The 17629-nt window shown below is 37.4% G+C and overlaps 1 protein-coding gene across 2 annotated transcripts in view; it reads right to left on the bottom strand.

Annotated features, from left to right (window-relative positions):
- Positions 1-9238: 9238 nt before the first annotated feature.
- The window catches only part of KLHL4 (kelch like family member 4), a 37344-nt gene continuing 28953 nt past the window's right edge, over positions 9239-17629 (bottom strand). For both annotated transcript variants that reach the window (XM_027911468.1, XM_027911470.1), the window contains exons 9-12: positions 15944-16106; positions 13003-13215; positions 11515-11686; positions 9239-10862 (exon numbers count right to left, since the gene is read on the bottom strand). In XM_027911468.1, the coding sequence (XP_027767269.1) occupies positions 10803-10862; positions 11515-11686; positions 13003-13215; positions 15944-16106 (608 nt within the window). In that variant the 3' untranslated portion in view covers positions 9239-10802. The remainder of the gene's footprint in view (positions 10863-11514; positions 11687-13002; positions 13216-15943; positions 16107-17629) is intronic.

Here is a 17629-nt window from a genome sequence, read left to right as displayed (position 1 = left end):
TCTTTTAAAAGTTCCAGTAATGCCAACTCGGTATGTGTATCAGTATATACTTTGTGAAATTGTTGAGCAGTCTTGTTATTCTGAGCTTGAGAAAAATCCTTTGCCATGTCTGTCTTTGTGGAGGGACAGGTGGGTCAATAATTAATGAAAACAAAATCAAACTGCTGCTGACAGGTGGGCTTTGAAAAGTAATGTGGATGATAAATATAAACTTCAATAGATATTTCACCATTGATTCACAGAGTCTCTGTTAGCAGCAAAAAACCTTTGCATGAAGCCCAAGAGGATTTTTTACACCTGGGCTTTGTCAGGTTGCAAAATATATTTACATATGACATTTATTTGAAGATTTAGAAAGCTGAGAAAGGTGAGATATTCTTTTGGATTTCGTTTGCTTTCTGTTTGTTGATTAGATTTCCATTTCTGTAGTACATTGTTGCGCAGCAGAGGGAGGGTGATTAAGGGGTTTTTAATAGTTCTTCATTTTTTCACCATCTCCTTCTTTTTAAAGTGCCAATGCAACTGTAACTTAGGCTTCCTAAAATTATTGTAGAAAAATAAGATTACTGAATCACCTTATTATTTGATGACCAGAGCATGTTAATATATCACAATCCAGAATTTAAATCACTGCAAAATACTTGGAATATTTTAAGAGCAGAGCAGATTTTAAGTCTTCTTACTGTGGGCAGTAACGAACACACCTGCTACAGACACAGATCTACTGTGGAAGTTTCTTATATCTTATCTATTCAGTTATTTTATCACTCAACATTTTCTTGGATTTTTTCCCATCCCCTCTTTCTTTATCTCTTCTTCCTCCCATGTGATTTTGCAAGTGAATTACTTTGAAAGCTGAAAATCAAATTAGTTTTCTCGCTTCAAGATGTTTAATTGATTGTTGTGGGAGGGAGTTATTAAAAATTTAAAAATCATATGAAAATTTGTTTGTATGAAAACTTGTTCTTATGAACATTTCCAAAATACTCGATGAAATGACGGCAGATTTTAATTCACAGATTACATGTGCACATCATATTTACAGCATAAGGCTCTTGGGTAGAAAACAGGTTGCCCAACTGATTTTGTTCATCAATGCGTGTTCGTGAGGCCTGTCAACATCAAGAGTTTGATTCATTCATATTCCTAAGAAAGGAACAGTGGAACTGAATCAGAGTTTTCTCTTTCAAAAAATAGCAATTTTAAAGCAGCTCTTTGAGTTCCATAAAGCAGAATTCTCGGTGTGCAGTTTAGCAGAGGACTGAAACTGCAATTCCAAAGCATGGTTGTGTCTGTGACTTTTCAAAAATCTGCCATGAACGAGGGAAGCATTAGCTGCGCACTGAGATTCTGACTGCACTGTAATTTATGCCACTAGAAGGTCTGCATGAGCATCAGTGAGCTACTGCTAAGTGCTAAGGTCAGTTGTGCATTTCATACTTCAGCTGCAGAGGCAGAATTTTATTGCTTTTCATAGTCATGGTGCACTGAAAATGTGCTTTATGATGCCACAGACAATTAATTGAGGTACATTATCTAGAAACTAAAAAGGTCACACGTGGAACATAATTGACACCTCATAACCCCTATTAATGATTACAGAAATGCAAATTAGTGCCTTTCAGTTCCCAAGGAGTAGCATAACCCTTCTCCAGCTTTGAATTATGTTGCCATTTGTTTACAATCTTTACTCTTTAAAATGTTTAATTTACCTTTTTTTAAAAGTAACCTAAGTCTACATTAAAAGTTACACACTATATGAATTATGCTATTCATAGGAAGTCTATTAAGCTGCAATTATTTTTCTGTGTAATAGGCAGAAAGAGAAAGAACTGATACAAATCACACAGGCAATGCTTCAGTAACCTCCTTTCAGGGCTACGGGTGCTAAGACCTTTATGGGATTGCAGAAAAATGCTTGTCCTCATGAAGACAAACTTGCAAATCTAACAGAATTCCATGTGCTGAATAATAAATTATAGATTTATTATAGGTTTATTTAGAGCTGTTGTTATACAATTATTGTGTGTAAAAGGAGTTATCCCAACACAGAAGATGGGGAGATGTTAGCTTAGTTACTAAGCTTGCTCCATTCTTTATGTCCAGTTATATCTGGCCAGTTATAAGGTCAGTGCACCAGAGGTCAGATCCTACTGTTTTTACTCTAATATTGAGGGTTATTGGTACTTTCTGGGGTTTGTATTAAAACCTGTATCATGACAGCATGACATCATGATATGCCATCACTGAACTGTGAGAGATTTCCTTCCCTTGTAGGCTGTAGCATTTTTAGAGCTGACCAAGACCAAAGAAACATTCAGTGGAGCATGGAAATCCTTTAAAATAGAGTTTCATTTTAATTTTTTTTTAATATCTTGGTGTAGTTTCATCTGAAACTTAGCACCTCCACCGCTTTTCTGAAGTAAGGACTCTGAAAGAATTGAGGACTTTGTTTTTCCTGGGGCCAGCTTTGTCTGGTGTGTCTTTGTGTCTTTCACAGAGAGGGCAGGTTTGACTCCTTTTCTCCTGCATTCCCAGTGATGCCATTAGATTCCAGCAGACCTAAAAGTAGTTCCCAAGCACCTTTACCATGGGCCCATTGGCACTGCAGATACAGTAAAACAAATGTAAAGACCAATGTGGCCTTTTTTGAACTTTCTCAATATTTCCCAAGAGCCTCTAAGGACCAATCATCCACATCCAGCTCTCCAGCCTGACTTCACTGTCAGTAATTAAAGAATATGGATTATAGACTGACCAAATTATTCACAGAATTTAAAAAAGCATATTTTTATGTTGGAACACACTTAACTCTTTCTGAGCAATGCTTTGCTCGTCCCACATGTGGTAAGACCTCACTGCACCAGCTCTTCAGCTGATGTAAACTGAATAACCAACAGTGCTGAGAAAATCCCCCATTGTGACTGTAAAGATCATCTTCAGCAGTTTCTGACCTTTCCAAATTTTACCTTGCAGAAGCATTTCAGAATAAGGCCATTGATTTATTTTCTTTTGCCAGATGACTGGTATGTTGATTTATAAAGTCATTCAATGGAAGAATTTTTTCTAAGGGTGTCTAAACCACAGGGGTTGTGCTAGAAACAATGTATTGGTTGGAGTTTTAAAAATTGTGTGTATATTTAAGAGTTTAAAGCAGGCATAGTGTTTTTAGCCTTCCTTGGTAGTTTAGAATGCAATCTGAATATTGGAGGTGAACAGTGCAGAACCCTCACCTCGAGCATTGGTAAATAGGCCAGAACTCCACTGTGGCTCATTTCCCATTTGATTCACTGTGTTGTTTCCCCCCTTATTTAGAAGTTATGAAAACACAAAAGCATCATGAAAGTGTCAGTTAGGGCCCTTTAATCCTCTGTTGCTAAATGAAATAAAAACCTCTTGGCATTTAGTCACTATGCATTTTAACTCCATTGCTATGTCTGCATGTTAGTTAATTGAAATGGAAATATATATACAATTTTTATCTCTAAGATACCAAGTATAAAGGGAAACACATTCCAAACACCACATTGCATTCTGATCTGAAAAAATTATTTAGTTGACAGGAAGAAAATAGGGAAAAATCTGTGGTAAATACTCCTGTATACACTTTGAGCTTCATTGCTTCCACTTTGCTTCATAGTCCTTTTTACTTCTTGTAGTAAGTAATTGAAAAAATACAATTTTTTTATTGTATTTTATTATATTTAAAAGATGAAATTAAGTTTGACAAGTTCCTCGGAGGAGTTCTAATGCATCCCTCTAGTTTATTTTTTGGGTTTTTTTTTTACCTACTCTGTAGTGTCTCTTTTGGCTCCCAACCTCTTCTCTGCAATCTTTCTCAGTTCTACAGAATATTGTTAATGAAGTGCGTACAACATTGCTTGGGAAAAATGTGCCACAGTGATTTTTCTTTATTTTTGCAGCGTGTTTGATTCCATCCAGCAGCTGCAGGCCCCTGTTTTCACAAAAGAATCTGATTACTGAGCCTGATTAAAATGATTTTTTCTTTATATGGCACTCTGTCTTCCCAAACTGAATCATTCCAGCACATGTTTTTCTGAGCGTCTTAAGGGTGTAAAGACACAATCATCACAGGACTTTTTATTTACTATTGTTCAATACAAACAGCGTAGAGTGAAAGAAACTAATGAGGTCTTTGATAATCAATTCTTATCAGAAATGCCTTGGGCACAATGTGGTTTTTCAATTACCATCAGTTGTTCAGTAGCTGTGCACTGGCTTTTTTTTTTTTTTTTTTTTTTTTTTTTTTTTTTTTTTTTTTTTTTTTCATCTAGAAGTGCTGATTTTATCTTTATTTTAAGAAAGATTAACTTACATTTGAATGCTTGAAATTAAAACTGCTCCTAGTTGGACTGATTTCTTGACAACTGGCACTATTTTCCCATTGCATGGTTTTACATGTGAGGAGTGTCACGTGTCTGTTGAGCTAAAGCTGTAAGAGGAAAACTCCAAGATAGGAAAGGCAAGTAATTATCATGTAGGGGGTTGGGGAATATGAGAGCAGGTTTGTTGTTTTTAAGATATTTTTATTTTTGTTTTTGGTTTTTTTTGAGAATAAAGGAGTGGGTGGTGCGTAGAATAGTCCCTAGGGAAAGGATGCCTCCAAATTTTGGCAGAAACCTCCTGTTTAGTGATGGGATAGAGGGAGGAAAGGATGACCACTGAGGCTGGTTATGCAAACAGCTGCAACCAAATATTCTCTCCAGCTTTTAAAAGGGACCAGTTGGAGATTGAGCAGTTTGGGAAGCTGAGGCAATTAATCCATTTGGATTTTTGACTCTCTTTCCATTTCTACCTCAGAAATAAAGAGGGTTGCTTTGGGGGTTTCTTTTGCCCCACAGGTGTAATTATTGAGACAATGTCTCTAGTTTGGAGTAGGTGTCCTGAAACAGCAAAAGCAAACTGCCATATAATACTAGTGGTTCATAACAGATTATTGATATATTTGTGGTGTTTTAACTTCTCTAGATAGAGGCAAAATTCTCTGAGCTCAAACTTACCTTGAGTTGACAGAAATCAGTCAGGAATAATTATCCTTTCGACTAAAGTATGCCAGAGGAAAAGGTTGGTTTCAAGTTATGTAATACTTCACTTTCCCCAGCATATTTACATTATTATTTATGTTTAGAGCTGTCTTATAAACTGTATAAAGCTTCTTGTAAACTACTCTCTATTTTCTGTAAGAAATAATTCATGAGCTGTAATTTTGCAATGTTTTGCTTCAGAACCTCTTTCTGAATTTTGGACACAGTGTCATTAGATTTTATATTAACTCGAGGGGACGGGGACAAATATATATAAAAGCAAGTTGCATCTAGGTGTTTTACAGAGAGATGAGATGAGACTGTTGAATCCTGGAAAAGTTGCATCCAATATCTGGGAGGAGTCCCTGCTGCAGGGGAAAGATGATGCCCTGCCTTTTTTTCCCCTATAGAAAGAAATGTTAGGACTGTATGAAGTTTCGTTGTATTTCATGTAAGGCATGAAATACGAGTTTTTACTTCTGGCTCCTTTTTATAACTATCCTACTATGGAAAATGGGGAAACAGAGTTAAAAACACGTTATATTTACGGTCTTAACATCCACGGAGGTGTCTTATACCTTTTCTAAAAGGCAGAGTTGTATAGGCTATACCCCATGTCAGGGACTGCATCTTAAATAAGGCTGGGTGGTCAGGGGAGGGTGGTTTGACTAATTGATGGGGCTAATCAACAGGCTGGAAAATACAGGCTTCTCTCTCCCCACCTGCCCCCATACTTGGTATTTCATCCTGAACTCCTGCAACCAAAGAAATGGGTTTCGTGATTTGCACTCAGTGAAATGAAAAACGAACAATTTTTGATTTCAGTGTGCCAAAACCCCAGGACAGGCACAGGGGCACATACCAATTATGGCGTTGGGAATATTTACAGAAGGGGTTTTGCTGTAACTCAGTAACTTTGATTCCAAAATTGCTCCTAAGAGGTCAGTAGTGTCTGTGTTTGTGTATGTGGTGAAAATTTACGTAAGGCAGTTCCACTAACAAGTGTAGTGGGCTCCTGAGAGCAATAAAGAGTTGATTTATATTTCAGGGATAAATATTACTACAAGGTAGACTCGTGTTCTCTTAGAAAGAACCAGGATTCTCTAAAAATTGTCACATAGCACCATCTTCTGAGCAGCCCTTGAATGGCAGCCGAGCTCATGAGTCTCACTGTATGCTCAAGCAATAGGAGCAAACTTTGGTACTCAGAACCTGACTTTCCAAGCACTGTAAGATGAGACAAGTTGGATACAACTTGCTAAGGAAGAGGACTCGGATTATTAAGATGATGGTCTGTGTTTAAGAGGTTCATTTCTGCCTTGACTGATAAATTCGTGGGCAAAGCTCAATTAACCCTGAGGGAACTCACAATGAGAAATCCTATGTAGAAAATGTAGTGTGTGTGTGACCCTCTCAATAAAATAATCTCATATTACTACACAGAGTAAAGAAATGTTGGGCAAGGTCCAGTAATATCGAATTCAGCCCTTGTTTTATGCAGTTCTAAAATATCTAGCACTGATCAGTTGAGACTTTGGTTCAGCAAAACTGTTTTATGCAAGAAATTAAAAAATTATTCTCAATATTTTTGGCCTATTTTATTTTTCTTCCTATTTTCTGTGTTAATTTTATTATTAAAAAATAGGTTTTTTGGGCAATATCTTTTGTGATACCTTTGGCAATGCCTTACAGGGATATTGCATTTCTGTGTGAATTATTTGGTCTAAACCACGGAGTATTTTCTTACAATTCATGTAAACTGAGGCTTTATTGGACCTTGACTTAGATTAAAACAGATTCATTTTCTCACCATAAAGAAGAAGCGGAACTAAAAGTTTCTTGTATTAAACTTCCTGCTGGAGTAACACACAAACACACTTTCAGATATAATTTTTTCTAATATTAACTATAAAAGATTAATCAACACTTAAAATAGCACAATTAAAAGCTCATTCCTGGGCAATCATTCCCAAGTGAGTAGTCCAAGCAATAAGTGATGGATATATTTTCTTAGGCATGTATGGTTGGCTGGCAAAGTTAAAAGCTAACCTCTTCTCTACATTCCATAAGTATCCATGTACAAGAGGACGATTTTTTTTAGTTATCTTTGCATATTTAGACTTGCAATGGAGCAAAAAGTCCTCAGGAATGAGGGTCTGAGGAAGAAACCTTTAAGTACTCTCTGTGTGAATGATGTAGTGGAGCTTTACTGTAAAGTAGGAGTGGTTGTACGCAGCACTTTGCTGTCAGGTTTCTTCGGCAGGAGAGGAGGTCAGAAGGGGTTTCAGAGATAAAAAGAATAAATACAGCTTTACTGGAGGGAGGTGGGGGGAAGCAGACTTGCCTCTTTCTCTGAGGAAGTGCAGTGGAAGGATTTCTGTTCTGATAAAATTCCCCCCTTTCCTTGTAAGAAGAAATAGGGACTAAGAGGTGAGGCTCAAATACCAACTGAAGGTACTCTCAGCATACAACCTGTTGGAAATGCTACATCATTGTGATGGTTACAGAAATTCAGTTTAATCTCCTCAGCAATTCATTGTCATCAATAAGAAAATTCACCATGGGAAGGACTCACTCTTAAATGTACAAATAAATTCGTTGCAGTTTATTTAACATGCAAATTTTATGATGTCTCAGGTCAGAGAAAATGAGGTAATTTCAGAGATTTTGCTTTTGAAGAGTCAGATACCAAACCCCTGGTATTTAGTATCTATTCAGCATCGTGCACCACATCTCTGAGTCTGGGGCCATGTGGGAAGCAAAGAAATGACATCATGTGATGACATTGTGCAGAAACACGCACATAGAGACAGGATTAGCCTCACATGGCACTTTATTGATTCCTTTCCAGCAAATTACCTTGGGCATTCCTACCAGGTTGGGATGAGAGGGAATGGCTCCCTCCCACCCTGTCAAACCAGCCAGAAGTGCTGCAGCTGTCAGGGATCCACTGAGCAAAGATGCTGCTCAACTATTGCACCCACTCATGATTGGAGAACCAGGAAATGGGAAGGCAGGGCACCTCATCAGAGAATATCTCCAGCACTTCCTCTCACCTAATAATGTCTAAACATCTCTAAATTCTCTCCACTTTTCCATCTTCCTGTTAGGTGTCCAGTTTCCTTTTGTGGATTGCTAGTTTCCTTTCACATGATTTTTCACTGCTGTACAAGTCATAAGGGAAAAAGAAACCCAAAACCTTAAACAAACATCAGTACTGAAACCACCAAGGAACTTCTTTCTGTAGAAAATTCAGTCATGTCATTTTATTGCTTAAATTCAGATATCTGCCCAAAATTTATGTTATGTTTTCTAACACTTAATATTTCATCTTGTGATAATTCTTGTCAGGGTTTCATCCTCAAATAGATTATTTTGAATTAATTCATGTTTTGAGTGTGAAATATTCCTCTTATTTTTTACAAGTTGAAATAAAGTTTAATATCAACAGCTTCAAACAGCCTGTGAACAACCTGATTCCCAGATGGTACTTCCAGACTCCCAGTGTCTATTTGGCTGTGCCTCTTGCACATATCTTGACATTAATTGTAAATTATTTGTATAATTTGTGGTTTAGAGTCTTAAAAATGGGCGTTTGATATCAGGTCTTTCTAAACAAGAGTAGAATATATGAGGTTGCACTGATTCCTGGCAGGAGGGATGTGCTTTTATAGGAGAACAGTAGGATTTAGAGCCTGAGGGATAAATAGTAGTGGATCTCTCTCTCTGTCCATACAAATCCTTATTTCTATACAAGGGTGCACATGACTGTTGCATGATCAAAGCAGGATGGCAGTGAAGAGAGAAAAGATGATGGGATTTTTATTGATAATGATAAAAGTAAATGTTTGCTGCAAAAAGATGTTCTAACTAGGGGGTCAGACAGGATGGGGGAGAAATTTAACATCCCAAAGGTTTTATTGTGCGGATTCACTCTCAGTTTGGTGGTTGGTTCCTTGTGTTTGCTTCAGATTATTGATTTGGTGGGAAATTAAAGTACCTTCCTTCTCTGGTGGGAATTCTGGAATCCACTGCCCACGAGTTGGCTTAGGGTTTGTTCCCCATTTGGCTGGTAGGGGTTTTTGTGGATCTTCTGCTCTTTTAAAGTACAAAATGAGATTGATCCTTCCATGTTTTCTGGTTTTGAAAGGATGTAAAATAAAACCCACAAAGTTGTTAAAATATAGTCCAAATTTTCTTAGCAGAGAAAGTAAATTTTATTTGAATGTAGCATGCTATATATAAACATAATTCATTTTTAAAGTTAAAAATGTTCTTCCTTTTATAAATACGCTTATGACATTTTATCTTTAGAGGCATTCAATGGGCTTAATATTATAAAGTTTTTAAAATAACATATTGCTGAATTCTGAAAACACAGTATTCTATCAGGAAAGTTACTCTACACATTCAAAGATTTTTCAGCTCTGTCCTGAATTTTCTGACAAAACAACAACATAACAAACACTAAAGTGGGTACTGACCAAGTATTGTGCTTTACAGCATAGAATATCTTACATACATTCTTTTTCTAAAATACACTTTCAGCACTTGAAATTATATTTTTTAAAAAAGTGAAATTAATGCAAAACAAATCAAAACCTTCATTAGAAATTGGCACACAAAAAGAAAATATCATGCATGTGGAATATTATGTGGTGTTTTCCTGTTTAATCTTGATTCTTAGCATTCCCCTAATTTCAGACAAAACATAAACATGTTTATATAAATGGTGTATAATGTCACACAGTGGATGTGGTTTTTTCCTTACCATATTTCTACTGTACATGAGAGAAAGCTGGTAATCTTCAGCTGAGGTCAAAGATTGTCATATCAATATGATATAAAAATTTCATTTTGTAAGTTATATTCAAGGAATGTAATTATATGACTGTTTTAAAGTTTAATGCATGGTTATTATCCCAAGAATAGTCAAATTAGTTCAGCACATACTGACAGATGGTTGTGGGCAAAGAGAAATCCAGGAATAACCTAACACCCAGAACAGCATTAAAATATCACATATCTGTGAAAATAATTTCAAATTATATCAGCATTGTGTTTTGACAAAAGAGATTTCTTTCTGTTGGCACATATTGAATAGCGTGAAAGTACCTTAGCCCTACTATTTCTTAACTTGCATTATTCAATTCAATATGCTACTAAAAATGGAGATTTTGTACACAGTAGTGCTAAAGCTGGATGGTAAACAACAACCAATTCTCCGCTTCTCTGATTTGATCCTAAAGTTAATTTAGTAGTTTTATTTCTGAATATAGAAATTAAGTTGCTTCTGCGGAGAATATTCTTTTGCCAGTGATATTTTTGAGCAAATATTTGCTTCTGTGCAGTTCTCTGTGAATGTGTTTCTTAGTCATTTTCATTTACCTAAAATATAAAAGCTTTTTTTATAAACATTTTCATTTATGCCAGCATAGATAGGAAAAAATTTTATGAAATCTTATACACCTGTTTCTCCCTTTACTACTGCATTTTATAAATAACAGATACATTTTTTTAACAGACCTGAACCATTTAAACATGTTACTGTGTTTTGTGGTTTAGGCATAATAAAATAATTCACTTATGCAGAATTGTCCAATTTTTGTAATGCAGGAAGACACTTTTGTGCTCTACTAAGATGGCTCAGTTATTGTCTGTTACAGAGGGTTACTGAGATGTGTGTAGTTTGTGCTGCTCTCTGGAAATGTTTCTTCTGAAACTCCACTCACTTTAGTTCCAGGATACTTATAGTCCTCAGGGCAACTTCACCACAACAACACATGCTCCAGCCCTTCCAATGTTGACAGGAACTTCCTAAAAATGGAAAGAGAAAAGAAAAATAAAAAGGAGAAAACACTGGCATAGGACTGGAAGAAATTGCTTTCAGGTAATAGGAAAACAATTTGTTTATTCAAACAAATGCTAAAGAGAATTAGATTTACCCAGGGCTCTAAAAAATAGAGTTTGGGCTTTTGGGAAAAATTCAGTAGCTGCTGAGAGTTACAGGAGTGTAGAGTGGTGGTGGTGCTCTTAACACATGTAAAAGACCTTCACGTCCCATGTTCCAAAACAACTGACTGTGTGGCTACAAAAGGATCTTGTCAGTTTTAGGTGTTTCCTCTTGGTCTCAATGGTGACAATCATAAATATGAAAATTTTCTGGTGCCTCCAGAGGACACCACTAATGACAAACCCACACCAGCTCCAGCAATGGCAAATTTAAATTATTTCAAGCCCAAAATGATTTGTGCAACACAGTTCACTCCTCCCTTAGCCTGAAAACTTTTATGCAGTTCTTTCACAAGACAGGCAATGGTATTTAATTCCAGCCCAACTGCATCCTGATATGTCATTTTTCAGAACACCAGTGATAACTTTGAGAGATATTTTTGTCTGTTATTTGGACAGAATTATTCCTTGCTGCAGGATGAAATCCTATTATTTCCTAGCTGATTCTTCCCATTACCTCTGTCCACTCGTTGTTTTGGGCATCGTAGGATTCCACAGTGTCCAGGTAGGTGTGGCCATCGTAGCCCCCCACAGCGTATAACCTGTCCCCCAGAGGGCAGATCCCAACTGCATCCCGAGGGACACTCAAGGGGGCCACTGTTGTCCAAGCATCCGTTTTAGGATCATACCTAGGAATTGTTGATGATCAAATGCAGAAAAATACATCGTAAAAACACACTTGAAATTTAAATTACTGATATTTGCTTATTTTCTCCTGTATTGCTGTTCAATTTATACTGGGAACTAGTAGGATTGTTATGTGAGTCAGTGTTTAATTCGGCCACTAGAGGGGTCTTCAAGCCCGTGGAAAATGCCAGTGTTTTCACTTTTTGCTCTGCAGTCTCTCCATTTCGATCACATTAAGCAATCAATACATTTTAAACATAAATGAGACCCAAGGGAATAATAACATGGCCACTAGTTGAGTCAGGAAAGGTAGTTGCAATATATTATTTTTCCTTCTTCCGTAAAGCTTTTGGTTTCCTCATTCTTGTCAGAGCTAATGTTTTCAGAAAATTTCACTGCAAAAGAAGTTAAATACCTCGTGCAGTGGATCTAAGTTTGTCACACTGAACGCATGGCAGGATCTTACATCAATGTGGATTTTATTTCTGATCTACTCAATGCCAATTGAAATGAATCCCAGGGTAGTTCCTGCTTTACACCATTTAACTGAGAACAAAATCCACTGTTATTCATACCAAGGGGTTGGATATTCTCTCAGTTTTCCTCCTTTGTCACCAAATGACACAGGAGTGTCAATGGATACCCTTGGCCCATTGAAAGCCAGAGGAGGTGCCCTCACTCATCCTGTTCTGCTCTCACCCAGGACTCAAGTGTCCTCCATCCTCCTACATTGTGCCATGTGCCACCACAGTGCTAAAGTAACATTTAAAACACAACACTTCTAAAAGGAAATATCTGGAATTTGCATTTTCATAAGAACTCTTCTCATCAGTCTCCTCAGCAGAAAATACCTATGTAATGAGTACTCCCTCTTTTCATTATGAGATATTGATTTTATTTTAAAATTTATAATCAGTACCAGTCAAATTACTGGAGAGAGACACAACTGGAAAGTATTTAATTCTTACAATATAAGGCACAAGTAGTCTAAACTGGTTTAGACTGATTTTGATTTAGACTGATTCTATTGAGAAATAGAAAGGTCATGTTATGTTTTTCTTAATATTTAAGTTACCTTTCCCTGGCTCTTGGTGAGCTCAAGCAGAAGGGGGAGTTGAGGGGAATTTGCTTCTGAGGTTTAATCCTTTTGTTCTCACAACAGTATTGGAAACCAGTCATTCTGCTCCAAATATTGTTTTTAAAAAAAAAAAAAAATCAGGATATATTTTGCACACATAACATTCCAATCATGAAGAGGTTTTATTCTATATTTCCTTCCTGGAATTTAAAAATAAATAAACCCCAAAACATTCCTTACCTTTCCACACAGTCGGAAAGTCGGGAGCAGTGGTTGGAAGCAGGTGCATCATGACCTCCCACAGCATATAAAAACCCATTGTAGGTTGCAACACCGACTCCACCTCTTCTCTTGGACATGGGGGCACACAAACTCCACTTGTTTGTGTGTGGATCAAAACATTCCATGGATTTTAGGCAGGAGCTCCCATCTCGTCCTCCAACAGCGTAGAGTCTGGGATAAAAACACACCTTCAGGTAAACAGCTTCAGTCTTCAGTCTCTTATTTTAATAGGAGTTTTATTTGGTTGAATTCATTCAGAACACTTTCAAATTGTCATTATCCCCATTATTTGCTCTCCAACAGCTACACTCTGGAACTTTTGTTGTAAAAGTTTTTTGCTATTTGAACTAAGTTATGTTCTCCATTTTCTGTGCAACTGTTCAAGCAGTCACGTATGAAAATTGAGCTTAAAAATGCATGTCAGCTTCTTTAAAAGTGAGGTATAGAAGGAATTGAATTGAAATATATGGATAATATCCCCAGGGATGGGCTCATGGAGTCTTTGACATCTTAGTGTCACATTAAGTGTTTTTCCTGCGCTCTTAATATATAAAAGAACTTTAATGGTATGAATGGATCTCAAAAACATGTATCAAAATATATTAAATATGTTTTCCCCAAAGTTTGTATTTAAGAAAAGTTGCTGGACAGGAAGTACCATCCAGATGCCATCTTGTCTGTTTAGCCCAAAGACACTTAGCAAACAACTGGAGATTTAAACAGCTGATTCCTACAACATGTAGGAATAAATTGTGGAAATCCACATTATGAAACATGGGGGGATTGTGGCTTTCTGTTGATGAATTTTATAAGGTCTTTATTTCTTTGTGGTTTCAAGGTGTCTTGGGTGCTGCTAGACTGCGATAGGAGGTAATAGTAGATGTGTTCAGATGTGCTGGTTTTTCTGCTCCCTTTCAAACCCTGGTTATTATTTTCTGCCATAAAATTGAATTTGCTTATTGCAACTACTTAGAGACCTGGGGAACAGTGGACTGGCCCAGAATAAGTCACGTAAACCAGATCAGCTGAATTTTCCTTCAGGAGTGTCTGTTTCATTCCAGTGACTGAAAAGGCTTTTAAATTGCTCTCATGCATATTTTAACTAGAAGATTCTTGACCACTGTCAGAATAATACAAAATTCCCAGCTTTCTCTCATCATTGTTTGTTCAGTTGATAAAATTGAGTTTGGTTGTGCAGTTTGTTGCCTGATCCACACAAAACTTGAGGCTTTTATTTGTTTTCTCTTCACATCATGCCATTAGATACTGACTGCTTGTTTACACAGCTTTCACAGGGAGAGGAAGTCACTGTATATACAAACAGATTGGTTGAGTTTCTTTGTATTCTGTAATGTGTCTATAAATATGGTATTGTTTCCTCTTCTCTAAAGAAAAGCCCAAATATAACATTATTGACTAATGTTTTCAATGAACCACTAACTGATCCAAAAGTGCTGCTCCACAGAAATGTAAAGCCTTCTCCAATGGGGAAAACAGGAAAAGGAGAAGCATTCTGCCCAGTTAGACCACTGAGTGATGGACATTTGATCTCCTGGTATGCCAGAAATGACATCACGAGACTCACAGACGTGATTTAAGCCAGGCTGGAGACAGCTTTGTATCAGGAATGATTGAGAACAGAGTCAAGCTTGGGCTGGATTTCCTCTTTCGACAAAGTGGTTTCCTGCATGTTGCTGTGGAAGGTACCAACAGGAGTTTCTGGTGGAGTTTCTGCTGAGAACATTTCCTCTGAGGTACAGCAGGGACTTGGAGAGGGAGCTCTGCCTCTCTTGGACTTGGGAGTTACTGATTTGGGTCATGCCCTGTTTGAATGCAGAATCCTGACTTGTATGTGAAGAAGTTTTGCATTTACAAATACCCCTTTGCTGACATCTCTGTTTCTGCTGCTTATCCTCCCCTTTCTCTGGAATTTAAAGTGACCAGGGAAGCCAGTGAAAGATGTTCAAAGTAAATGCAGTCCTCTGCCTGTATCTGTGGTGTTCCTGACCCCTACAAACTGTTATTGCTAAGAGCTTCCCACAGATTTAAATAAGAAGGAAGGTTGGTTCAAGTCATGTTTTCTAACATAAAGGTCTTTCACAAGGCTTTTATATTTCAAGCACAAGACTGTGTTACTGAAGAAGGAAAATAGGATTTTGATAGGCATTGATTTGGGAGTTGTTCTTCCTACCTCCGAAATACAACTGCATTCAAATAGGGGCTTACAGCAAGGTGTACCACTGTTCAGTACAGATTGCACAGGAGATTCACACAGGTGTCTGTTCCCATGTAAAAGTGCTTGAAAGGCTTCAGCATCTTAGAAGAATGTTTAAATACATTAACACATGATTTCAGTGTATTTAACAGAGGGAAGAACAAATCGGAGTAGGATAAGACTTAGAGAGGGCTGTTTATTCCATATGTAATTAAAAAAATTATCCCTGACTGGGAATTTGTATATAAAAGTTGTAGATGCATGCAGGAGGTGCAAAATGACAGAGGAATGACTTCATTTCTGTACACGTTTTTTCAAGTGGTGCTTCCTTAGACACACTGGATTTTAAAGTGTAAACATAAATTTGGAATATTTTTTAAAGTAGCTGATTCTGTATCCCCATAAGTTATGTTCTAGGTAAAACTCTGATATGCTTTCAATAACATTTTCACATTGCTGTAACTTAAAAGGTTTGAAATATGTTTAAAACATGGCTGCAAGTTCGAAATTAATTTACCATGCAGCAGAGGAAAAGCTTTCCTCTCTTATTTCAGTGCATTGTGTTTCCTCTTTGTTTTCTTGAGGTCATTAATTATTATAAGATTGAAAAGCAAATTTAAGAGACTGTATTTCCAAGGAAGGAAGCAAGTAAAAATGCAAAGAGAGGTTTTCCTGTTGACATACTTGCTGTTTAATGCTGCAACCCCCACAGTACTCCTGGGGGTCGACATGCTGGCCACGTAATTCCACTGCCGTGCCTGGGGGTCCCATCGCTCCACAGTGTTGAGGTAACTCCACCCATCGTGGCCACCAACAGCATACATTGGTCCTTCAAGCATTGCTACTCCTTAGAAGACAGCATTAGGGACAAGTTATCTCATCATTTCAGTGACCAATAGTGTCTTCATACTTCAATCCCCCGTGTGCAGATAAGCAAGTGCAGCTAGTATTAAACTATCTGAAAGCTGCCTTTTTATTTGGCAGAATAAACAAAGATAAAATACTTCATGTTTTCTAAATAACCATTATCTTTTGCCAAAAGATTAGAGGAAAGCTGCTTTAGTTCTGATGTTCTCTTGGACTTTTATCTCTTTCACTTCTGCCGACCTTGTTCTGAAACAAATTTGAGACCCTAAATGGGAAATGATGTTTTTCATTTAAAGATAGGCAAAATTTGAGTCATGCAATGAAAAATATGCCCAAAACCAACGACTTGGCCTAATTCTGAGCCTGCTGAAGCTCTGTAGTCCTGCCAGCACAAAGCCTGAGTGGGTGGCTGGCTGGCTGTCCTTGCCAGCTTAAGGACCATAACACTTTAATGCCTGTAAGGGGAGCACACTTTTGGATAAGAGCTGGTTGGTGTCTGCTGTCCTTGAGACCCAGGAGAGTGAACTTGGCTGTGTCTGCAAAGCTCTGTGTGGACATATCCTGTGCCATTGTGCTGCTCCAGAGAGAAGGGCTTTAGTGCCTCCCCTTAGGGAGCTGCTGCTGCTGCTGCTGCCCTGCTGTTTGTTCCCTTTGTTAGGTAAGGCAAAATGTGGGAATCTGGCTGCTTAAAAGTTTTCTAAATCTATCTTTCAGGCCTAAATATACATGTCCTGATTTTTTCAAAAGCTCCAACTCTCCCCAGAATCACACTGAAGTTAATAGGGGCTGTGAGTGAGAGGGAGCTTTGCAAACCAGGCTGATGAACAAGGAGAAGCCAACTTTGGACACTCAGATTTACTGCCCTGACCTACTTGTTGAGTACAATTATGTCCCTGAAGTATGTAATGGTAAAGTCTTTAATGAAAATTATTTAATCTATTTCGTCTTCTTTCCCTTTGCTACCTTCTAGCATTTGGGTTTAAAAAATTTATGGACTACCTGTTAAGAACCCTACACTACACTTACCCACCAAGAAGTAGAGAAGGTGTTGTAGGCCACAGGAGTTTACCAAATAATTCTGGGTCAATCTTTCTCTATTATTCATGAAAGTATTCCTTGTCATTTGAACTTATCAATGATTTCTGTAAACTTTAAAGAACCCAGCTTTTTCATAAGAGCTGTGATATATAAATCCTTCAGAAATCATCACATTCCCTCCATTAGTCTCCTCAACTGTAAATTTGGCCTTATTTCTTATAGTCTCAGAAATAAATTCTAGATTTCATATTCATATTATTCCTTCACTCTGAATCATATTAAGGATTATTGTGCAGTAAAGGCCCACAGATACTAAGGCATGGCAGAGCTCTGTAAAACTTCTTGTAATTATAACATTAAAACTGGTGGAGTTGTACTTATTTCCATACTGCAATGTTTTCTTCAGTGTGGGCAATGCCCTGATCTGAATTACGGAGGTGCTTGGTACCTATGGGCTTACCTTAA

This window comes from Empidonax traillii, unplaced genomic scaffold, assembly GCF_003031625.1.
Source record: "Empidonax traillii isolate 1590-97213 ecotype Southwest subspecies unplaced genomic scaffold, ASM303162v1 scaffold32:size1966603, whole genome shotgun sequence".
In the NCBI taxonomy this organism is placed as follows: domain Eukaryota; kingdom Metazoa; phylum Chordata; class Aves; order Passeriformes; family Tyrannidae; genus Empidonax; species Empidonax traillii.
Note: the sequence above shows the minus strand (reverse complement) of the source record. Positions and strands in the feature narration are given on the sequence as shown.